The 10487-nt window shown below is 52.9% G+C and overlaps 1 protein-coding gene and 1 long non-coding RNA gene across 2 annotated transcripts; one reads left to right on the top strand and one right to left on the bottom strand.

The window, feature by feature from the left end:
• The first annotated feature begins 4220 nt into the window (after positions 1 to 4220).
• Positions 4221 to 6065, top strand: LOC122384359. Its single transcript, XR_006257020.1, has 2 exons — positions 4221 to 5256; positions 5458 to 6065. It is a non-coding gene; the product is annotated as an uncharacterized LOC122384359 (long non-coding RNA).
• Positions 6066 to 7590: 1525 nt separating this feature from the next.
• On the bottom strand, positions 7591 to 9726 carry LOC122384369 (ficolin-2-like). Its single transcript, XM_043371727.1, has 2 exons — positions 9681 to 9726; positions 7591 to 9507 (listed from the first exon to the last, which is right to left on the bottom strand). Exons 1-2 carry the CDS (start codon positions 9724 to 9726, stop codon positions 8387 to 8389), a joined length of 1167 nt encoding a protein of 388 aa, XP_043227662.1. The 3' UTR covers positions 7591 to 8386.
• Between the last annotated feature and the right edge of the window lie 761 nt (positions 9727 to 10487).

Genomic DNA, 10487 nt, shown 5'->3' with positions numbered 1-10487 from the left:
CACAGGGAAACTGGAGCGGCTGGCTCCCGTTTCATCTCTAATCACTGTCATCTCGCCCGCACACGGCGACTCTCGACGGCAGCGCGCATCACCCCATTACGCCGCACATCAGCCCAAGACGCCGCACCCCGACCGATGACGTCAGAAATCATCCCATGACACACCACACACGTGGGGACTGACAGCGGAGGTCGAACCGCCAGCGACACCCTCAGTACACTCGCATCTACATATACACAAGCATACACGCGCGCGCACACGTGTCAGCCTGCCGTCACGCTATATAGTATACACACATTTAGACACATGCAAAAAAACTTTCGACATCGAGCTTGCACAACCATCACTGCAAGAGCGACTGTTCAGCCTAGTGAAATGAAAATGAGATCATTGAAAAGGATGGCACAGCCCTGCTCGTCACCCCACTATCTGACTACGCTCGAGATGTGACTTTGAGCAGCTTCCTGTTTTGTTTCTGCGCAGGCGCTCGCCCAGAGGATCCCTGTTTGCAGAGCCTGTACAGGTTCAGGCGAATGAAAAGGGTGATCATGAAAACCAATGCATTCTTATCGCACAGCAAGGCCAATAGATCTAGCGCCGGCTGCGAAGTCATGACACGGTTTAAGATTACCGACAGCATTCCCGACTTTGTGAATAGAGCCGGCCACAGGACTTGGGTAGCGCGGTAAGCGTACGAGACAATCTCGTAAAAGCCCTGTGTGGGCTTTACCAGGCTTCCGGCGTCTTCTTCTGATGCACCGGTAAAGCTTTTCAGTCCACACATCATCTCCCGTTCAAAACACACCAAAGGATCGGGTTTTGCGAGCACAGCAGAGCACTGAACACAGGCATGTTTCTCCGCACCACGTCGCAACACCCAGCCGCCGACGTACGTCAAAATGTTCGACATCGTTATCTCTCATCCATGCTAGTGGTCGGGGGCGTGCACTTCCCCGGCTGCAAGGGCACACCCACGGTCTCGCACAGGTGCTCGCACAACTTAGGTATGTGGGGGCCATGGCAGCAGGGGGGAGGGGGCGGTTCGACCCCGAAGAAATCGTCCAAATAGTTGAGCACTGCTGGGTTATTGTGGCGGCCCGCAGAGCGTCTCGTAGTAGCGTCGCAAAATCTTTGAATATATGTGAGGAGGAGCGGCAGCGAAACGGAAGCGCTACTTGGTACCAACGCCGGCCCGCCCAGCAGTCTAGCAGAAGCCGAGGGCGTGCCATGGATTGGGCCGAACGGGTATAAGCTTAAATGCGGCTTTGATATCCGCCTTGAACAACTGTGTCCCAGCTCCGCCGTTTGCAAAAATGAGGCCCGCCAGCTCGTCGAGATCCATGTATTGCACCGCGCAATCTTCTGGAGTAATTGTGCCATTGTGTTTTATCCGCGCACTCAGCGGATTCACGCGAAAGTTCGGCAGCGGCGGGGCCCGAAATGGTCCCCGCGCGACACCCGTCGCCACCTCGCTGCAAATGGCGGCGGTAAAGGCTCGAATGCGTCGCTCAGTGCGCCAAAAGAAGTTGGGCGCTATGCAATACGAACTGCTTTCTTATGGGTGGATTGTGCCCTTTCCTTGCTTTACGTCTTTTCAGATGCGGTTATTTTCGTGTCGCTTTTTTATCTTTCCGTGTTCGTGTAGCATTGTGGCTTGCATTGGCGCCGAAACGATTTTCTTACTCGTTTTAGGTACCAAATTTGATTTACTTTACTTACAGTGTCATCCTCAGTCAGCTGCCTCCTCAGTGCTTCCGGCAGCATCTGCAGAATTGCCAGGCTGCGGGGCCAGTGCAAAACCGCCCCGGAAAACCTTGAGCATGTTGCTTGCACTATCGGTCACCAGCACGAGCACCTTGCCCGCCAGTCCAAACTCGTCGATGACCTCCTCGAATGACGCCAATATATGTTCAGCCGTATGGCGGTTCGGGAATCGTCTGAGAACAAAGTAAATATGACACAAACTTGAAATGAACTTTAAGTTGCCAAAAGAGGAGAGCAACTTTTTTTTTCTTTTGACCTGCATCACACCACCCCCTAAGGTTGGACGACACCTCCTCCCTTGACGCCATAAAACCAGGACGCCACCAGAGGCGGCGGCACGGCACCACGCACCGGCAAGCTGGTGTACACATCAGCACGCCAGCGAGGGAGCCAGCCGCCACTCCGTGCGACAGTCAAAAGGAGCTTACAGGATTGTGGTGAGAGGGGGAGGGGGCAGGGAGTAGGGATAGGGGTTCTTTGAAGATGTGGGATACAAGAAGAGGATCATAGCTGAGACCCGAGGGGGCGCAACTCCCCTTTCACTGGCCGGGACGGACCAGTGCTGCTGCGGGGGACAAATGATTTACACCGGACAGACGTACATGATGCCTTTGGCTCGGCATTGGAACCGACCGAATGAGTACACGATTTGTGCCTGTGGTCGCAAGTGGGTGAGCGATTAGGAGGCGAGACGCAGGCTGAGATCGGAGGGAGTTCACTGTTCCGCTTCCTGAATATTTTGGACTCGGTACAGAAGGATGGCGCTCCACACTTGCTTCTATGGCTCATCGGTCATCGGTGAACTGCGCGATCGAGAGGCTGAGCTCCCTGGTTTGCTGGAAGGTCAGTCTCGCTAGACTTTCGATTGTGATTATGATTTACACGTGCTGACAAAGTGTATTGATCACTGTGCATGCGGCCGAAGCCCATTCTCATATTGACGACGAATAGGGTGGTGGCCGTGAGCGGACGGGGTACCGCTGCCCTAGTGGCGGGTCGAACTTGGTGACCTTTGCTTGGTGTACGGGCGGATGTTGAGCGTACATACACATTCATACAGTTTCACCCAAACGACTTCACAAAACTCACAGCCATTCACTTTGCATTGATAATGAATTGTTACCCAATGGTGGAACGTGCTTTGTGAATTGAATTGTTCATGAACTGAATTGACCCAAGCTACCACCACTATTTCTGCACGCGGGCGTCGGTAGAGACACGCCAAGGATTTTACACCGTGCTCAATGTATATGGCCCATTGTATTCCATTTACAGTTGTCGATCCCGAGCCGTTTAAGGTCCCAGTCGGGGAGCGCTGTCAGGGCCGCGCTCCACCCTCTGTGGCCGACCACCGTATAGAGTTGTAGCCTATCCGACAGGAATTGGCGATCAAGGCGATCTGTCGGAGGGCGTTCCACTGCCAGCAGGAGGGTCCTGAGTTCTTCTCGGTCCCTTTTTGAGTAATTAGCGTTGACGAGGCGCTGTTCGGTCAGGTAGTCGATCCACTGGTGATGGAGAGCCGGCAGCGTATCTTCCGCCGGTAGAGCTGCCACGTGTTCCGGTGCCACGGGCCCTGGAGGGGCCGGCTCCGCAGGTGGCGGTGCCGACATGGGCCCAGGGGTATCCGGAGACACTTGTGGTTGCGACGGTGAAGGCTGCTGGCGGAGTAAGGACGCCACCTGTTGGGCGGCAAGGTTGATCTGCGATGTGGTGAGATTAACCGTTTCCTCGTCGCTATCCAGGTTGTCCGTGGTTTCCTGGAAGAGGGAGCGCCGCGTTACTGAGGCCGATCGCTCCGTCTGATCGGCCGGCGCTGCTTGAAGGGGCTGGGCTTGCCTTTGTGGGGTGGCCCCAGGTCGTTTTGACGGTGCCACCCTCTGAACGTCGTGTCCAGCTCAGGAGAGCCGCCTTCCTTTCTGACGAACGTCGCCTGACGTGTGGCTTCTGGCGCCAGTTGGGTCAGCCCAGTCAGCGCCCAGCCGAACGTGGCTCGAACGGCTATCGGGTGGCCGCACTGTCCCACTCTCACGTTGTGCACGTCGTGCTGTATGATGGCTTCGATTATGATGGCTGGTGCTAATATGATTATGATGGCGATTATGATTATGATGGCTTCGAATATGATGGCTCCTAGGAGGAGCTCCCCGTCTAGGGGTCTGGAATGTCAAAATGTTTAAGATGTATCATTTTGAGCTGTTGTTCACTCGCGATGGGTTGCCCTCAGTTCGGGATACTACCAGGCTTCCGGAACCGTGATTTTACTATGGTCGCCGGTGGCCGAGATTTGAAGAGAGACATTCCCTGCTGCTTGTTCTTTACTGTCGCCGTCAACGGCTCGCAGGCGCAGTTGTGTTTGAATTTTGTCTTTAATGTCTCTTCCCATAAAGGAGTCTGAAAAACTATTATGTCTCTGAGCCGGGGTGGTGGAGTTCAAAAGTGTGATTTGGGGGGGGGGGGGGTCTGTGTGTAGGTACAGTTGCCGGGACCACCGGCAGCAACGCTCCGGTTCCTCGGCCGGATGGTGGCTCGGTTGTTGCTATTGTGATCCGTTTCTATGTAGCTTGAAGGTTATTATATAATTCTTGCAAGGTCTATCGCGGAGACTATCGCTGTCTCGTAATCACTGCACCGACATTTAACCACAGGGTGGTGAGTACTTGTATAGCTGGTATTTGACCATCAGCGCCGTTTGCACCGTTATCATTTTCCCTGCAATGGGCGTTTGGCAATACTTCTGGGCCCTTTAGCACCAGTTGGCCTTATGTGCACTCGGTAAAGCGGAGGCGTAGTATCGACCTCTCTTCGCAACTATAGCGTCGGCCCGAGGGAAATATCTGACACGAGTTTAGTTCGCAGCGAACAGCTGACTCCAGCGTGGCACTTGTGTAAACAATGAGGGCGTCGGCTCCGTATCCCTTTTCTCTGCGTGTCTGTCGCGTGCTGTCACAGCTTGATGGGCGATGCATGGAGTTCAGGTTGATTATCGGGGGTACGGCAACCTGGCGTCGCAACCATTCTGTTTTTTATCTGTTTTTTTTTTTTGCTTGCTTTTATAATAACCTATTAATAATAACCGACACACTTTCGGAATAATTCACGTTACATTACATCTTAAATGATATGATGACAGCTATAAATTAAAAATGGACAAACATACAGTTACCACGTTTCTAATCCTGTCGAAGAAAACAGCTTTGTGCATGTACCTATTTGTCATGATAAGTTTCTTACAACGATGATTGCCGGTGTTCAGATGTCAACTGTATCTGGATCAGTTCATTGTGTAGTCAATGTGTTTGGCTAGCGACAGGTGCGACTGCGGCTGATCCCCCCCCCCCCCCTTCCACGTTTCATGCGGTGCAACGGGAGAGCGTGCCGGGTCCGCGGAGCTCGCTGGAGGTGCGGCCATCTTCTGCACGTAGGACTCCACCGGACGGCGGTGTGGGCGCCCTCTGACAACAGGCACCCCCTGCAGACTTCGATGGCGGAGAGGTCAGTTTTCCGGCACTATGGTTCTACCGGCACCGGTGGTCATATGTCGTATTGCCAGCACGATTGCGTGACAACTGTATCAGAAATGTACCTCTTTTGTACCAACGTGACTGTTCGGGAGTTGCACTGGCATATATGCGAAGTTTGTATGCCCTGTGCAAATCGCCGCGAGATTTACATTTATTTTTTCTTTGTTTACAGAACCACTGGGAAAACGGTACTCTCGGCCTCAGTCAGCATTCATCGCGTCGTCTTTGGCTCAACCGTCACCGCAGCTTACTCGACTGAACAAAGATCAAAAGAGCAAGGCACATCGCGGTTGTATGTGGCTACCGCCTTCTGACTACCGGTGCTTAGTTCGTTTCGGTGCAGTTAATAACTATCGGAGACGTATGCTTCGCGTAGCCCATGCTAAGGACACAAGCCAGAGTGTCTTGTGTCAGTGTAGCGTAATTGTTCAAGCTGCGTGACGCTCTCTTTTTTCCCCAGACATAGATGTAGTTTTGTATCGACTTCAGATATTTCCATTAATTAGATGGTTTGGTAATTGGTGCACTCTTAAAGTAACTTCATCAGGCTTATCTCAATCTATAATGTGTATTAGATGGGGTATCGATCTGCTCCGTTTATGACTCGTCTCATTCGCCCGTAATGATTCTGCCTGTGATGGCGGCGCGGTCTCGGCAGTTTCCTTCCTCTCCATTCAGTCACATTATCAACTACTGTCACAATGGTGATGCTGTTGTCCGATACCTGTTGTGTGCTTCAGTCTACCCAGCGCTTCAAAACAATAAAATGTTAATTAAAGAGAATTGTATTGTCATCAGATGGTGCAGACATGTATCACTTGCAGGCGTTACCATTTTTAGTTATCTAGCCAGCGTCGCAAGTTGCAGCACTACCGGTAAGCGTTCTTGCCGTACAGCGAGTCATTAAAGGTAGTGTGCCACCTTTGAAAGATTTCCCATTTTATTTTTCCTGGATAAGAAGCTTCTGTTTTTACCTAATATCGCAAAGAAAATCAAAAATGGGCCTGGAATAGTGCCTTTTTCGCCTAAAAGTTTATCGGTTTTTCGATATGTATAACAATTGTAGTGGGCTGACCTGTAAACAGGCGTCGGCAACAATCGCGAATGCGGCGCACATGTGACAATAAGCAAAGGTCATTATAGAGTTACGACGTACGGGAATGAGTTATCAGCTGTCTAATCGTAGACAACATAATGTCGAGCCTTAAACTGTAAGTTTCTTTTATTTGGCTGTCGAACATTATTTATGGTTTGAAATATGATTTTATGTAAAATAATTGATATGAAAAAGCCGTCTCTTAAGTTATGACCCCATTTCACCACACGCAAGTGGCAGAAATGACAATGATCAGCTGACGCATTTTTCTTGGCCCAAGTCAGAGCGCGCGGCCCGACGCACCACCACCGCACCACAAAGTATGAGCAGAAGCCGCGCCCAAAGCCAGGGCCCCGGTAACGTGAGGTAGCCGAGTCGGGGCTGGGTGCGCTGACCCAAGCCGGGGCCGCGGCTTTGGGCGCGGTCTACCGCATCCCCGCGGGCAGCCCCGGGCTATTACATGACACCGGGAGGACGCGCGGCCCCGGCTTGGGTCAGCGCACGCTGCCCCGACTCGGCTACTTCACGTTACCGGGGCCCTGGCTTTGGGCGCGGTCTACCGCACCACCTAACAGGCGTGTTCGAAACCGCAGGAGATGATGATGAACGGGTTTATCGAAACTTGATTGGATGAGCATATCGGTAATAGCGATTTCAGTGTGTGCATTTATTGTTCATAGTGGTGTGAAATGTGGTTGGGGTACGACCGACAACCCGTCGGGGCTAATTTCGCACTGGGGTACTCAAAATTTGAAGAATTTAAGACGTTTCTTTGAGTTTTGAAGGTATGGATAAGTTCTAAAAATCCGGTTCTCCTTATCTGGGCCATTAACTCCATACGGTCCAGGAAAGCTGGCACACTACCTTTAATTATCCAGTCGCTTATGAATGCTGCAAGTTCTCATAAATAAAGCATGGTACAGATCAGGGCTGCGGAGTTGGAGTCGGAGTCGGAGTCGGAGTCGGAGTCGGTCGGAGTCGACAGTTGTGACCGGAGTCGGAGTCGGAGTCGGAGTCGATTTTAGAAACCCGAGCCGGAGTCGGAGTCGGAGTCACCGAAAATCTGTCGACTCCGCAGCCCTGCTAGGTCTGCAGAGTCGGAGTCGGGAGTTGGAGTCGGTCGGAGTCGACAATTCTACCCGGAGTCGGAGTCGGAGTCGGAGCTGGTTTTTGAAAGCCGGAGTCGGAGTCGCCGAAAATCCATCGACTCCGCAGCCCTGGTACAGATGACAGTTGCTACAACGATTAAACATATAAATTGTGAGCTGGAAAGGCAAAGGCAAAGCGTCACAAGAGATTCGCTGACTTCTACACGCAGCATAAAGATGACCGACGACACTTGGGTTGAAGGACACTGCTTGTGGGCAGGGTATAGGTATCGAACATCCTTGTGGGTGCCGACCCAGGCGGGTGAGGACGCGTCGCCTAAACGAGAATCTCAGTAAAACACCACTGGTGCTCAACACGGTGATCCAAATTCCAAATGCACGAAGATATCTAAAAATTGCGCTAGGCACACCAGGTGACCAGACTGCATTAAATTGGCTTAAAGTGAATTATATAGTTGGTATATAGGTATTGTTCACATAAACACAGGATAAAGACTTAACTAATGATAATGCAGTTGCACATTTCGACCACGCGGGAGCGTCCGTCGCTGACCGGCGCTTTACCAGCTCTCCCCCGGCCGGGCCACGGCCAGTCGGCGTCACCTTGCCCACGTGACCGCCGCGGGGCAGGTCGGCCGCCGGCCTCCCCATGCGGCCGGCTCGACGCCGGCCGCGTCGGCCCAGCGTCAGTTCATACGACACTACGATAGTAAACGTTCGACTGTGATCGATTATTCAGCATCACTGTGGTGACGGGAAAATGTTTCAACCCAGGACATATGACCGTTATCAAGCGGCCATCCTCGTTTTCCTCTGCAAGTGACCACCAGCAATTTCAGATATTGTGATACGCACTTGAGCGTAACCGAAATTGTTTTGCTAGCGTCAGTAGTATTTTAGAGACTGGGCCGGATTTTCATTTCGGTGAATTTTAGTGAGTAGTGAAACCCTCTCCAGGCCTTCCAACAGACGCTGGTGGCAAATTCTTTGGTGTGGCGTCTCAGGTATAGCCCGTTCAGATTGGACCGGTGACAGTTTTTATACCACCAGGCACCCTGGTACGACTTGGCACACGACTCCCTGCCGGTCCTGTCGTTGTCTCTATCTTTGGTGGAGAACTCGAAGCCGCTGTGATAATAAGCGAACGAGTCATTCACGTTCCCTGTGAAGCCGCTCACCGACAGTCGGTAGTTGTCCGCCTCGTCTGCCAGCGAGAAGCTGGCGTATTGCGCGAAGCGTCGGTCGCCCTCAAAGTCTTCCATGTCGATGCGCAGCTGGTGCGGCCCGCGCGCCGTCAGATGGTGGATCAGCTCGTTGCCCAGCCAGAACTGGCCGGAGACGTTGCCGAAGCCATCGCGGTAGTCCTGCCAGTCTCTGTAAAAGTCGACCTGCTCGGTGTCGTCCTGGCGCCGCTGGAACACGGTCCAGCCGCCGCCGTCGGTCTCCATGTCGCAGTAGAGGGCGGTGAGCGCGGCGCCGGCGGCCAGCCGCACCCAGTGCTGGCCGCTGGTGGTGACGCCCAGCGCCGTCAGCTCGGAGCAGTTGCTGATGACGCAGTCCCGGCGCGCCGTCAGCGCCGGCGCCGGGCACGCGCACACGCCGTCCACGCACCCGGCGCCCACCAGGCTCTCCCAGCACTCCGCATCGGTGAGGCAGCGCTCCCCGAGGTCGGCGCGGCCCACCCGGACGAAGGCGGCGACGGCCGAGGTGGTGTTGAGACTGCCGCCGCGGCGTGCCGCCAGCCGACAGGAGAGGCCCTCCGAGGTCACCGCCAGGTCGGCGGCCACGCACCGGGCGTCGCTGATGCACAGGTTTCTACAGAAGCAGCCGTCCGGAGCCGGGTGTTGATCGAACACGGCGTCATCGGGCGGCGACCAGGTCACCTCTGCGAACTGCCAGAACTGGAGCCGGCTCTGCCAGCGGGTGGTGAGGTTGAACGGGCGCGGCAGGGGCTCGCCGGAGCTCCACCAGATGCCTGCCGACAGGAGAACTGCCAGGACAGGCAGAGCTGCGCCGCCTGAAAGATAGGGCCGGAAGGCGGAACGCCATCACGTCTGGAGAGTGGGGGGAGGTTCACTCGCAAAGAGACACGAACCCGTTTTTCGTCAGTTATTTGAGGGTTTTGCGTACTTGTGGGACGAATACCAGCAAATTGTAATTTGGTATATTATCCGCAAGCCATTTCCCTACATGCTACAGCAGTCAGCACCTCTTCACCATGCAAAACCTTAGTCATTTTCCGACAATGCTAGCCCTCGGGGTCCGGTTGTAGAAGCTTGCCCCATAGTCATGTGTTATGGCCACATGTATTATTCCAGTTTGGACAGCAGTGTCGGCATGGGTTGAAATGTGGATGTACCCGTTGTGGCGGTCGTAACTGGGGTAACTTAAAGGGACCCTCCCACCTTAACATTAGATTTGAGTTGAGATAGCCAAAATGGGGTCCCTGGCTCACAATTACCGGTTTCGGCACTCACAACATCGAGAAATGCCTTAAATCGGAAATATTGAATTTCAAAATTGCAGCATTTTGATTCAGAGGGGCTAATGCTTAGGAATACCCCTCTGAATGTGTGACGTCAGCGCAAATATCTAACGATTTTTTAATGTTTGACTAAAACGTTTTGTAGCACGCGGTGGTATATGCTATTTGCGCGCAACATCTGCCGCAAACGCCGCACTTCTAAAATAAAGTCGCTAGAAACAGCGGATATCCCAAAAAAGTAAACAAAAGTAAAAGTCTAATATCTTGAAAACCGGTGAATATTTTTCGGTGAAATTTGGTAGATATTGGTTTTCGCTCTTTCTGAACCGAGCGACATCACTTTCATGCCAATTCATCAACTTTTTTGAAGGTGGGAGGGTCCCTTTAAAAACAATCAAAGCGGAAACGGGCTATTCTGGCCATTCCTCCGTAATTTATTATGCATGACGGTACGCCGCCAAAGTAAATGGTGAGCGGAACGCTGTCATTTGTACTGCCACATTTACGTAAGC

This window comes from Amphibalanus amphitrite, unplaced genomic scaffold (genome assembly GCF_019059575.1).
Source record: "Amphibalanus amphitrite isolate SeventyFive unplaced genomic scaffold, NRLGWU_Aamphi_draft 000187F_arrow, whole genome shotgun sequence".
NCBI classification, from domain to species: domain Eukaryota; kingdom Metazoa; phylum Arthropoda; class Thecostraca; order Balanomorpha; family Balanidae; genus Amphibalanus; species Amphibalanus amphitrite.
The sequence above is the reverse complement of the archived record's forward strand: the minus strand, read 5'-3'. Positions and strand labels throughout refer to the sequence as shown.

Bases quoted from the DNA above. Each gene is read 5' to 3' on its own strand.
- LOC122384369 (XM_043371727.1), bottom strand. From the start codon at position 9,726: ATGACTAAGGTTTTGCATGGTGAAGAGGTGCTGACTGCTGTAGCAT. The intron at 9,508-9,680 runs GTAGGGAAATGG...CCTATCTTTCAG, and splicing joins GGTGCTGACTGCTGTAGCAT to GCGGCGCAGCTCTGCCTGTC.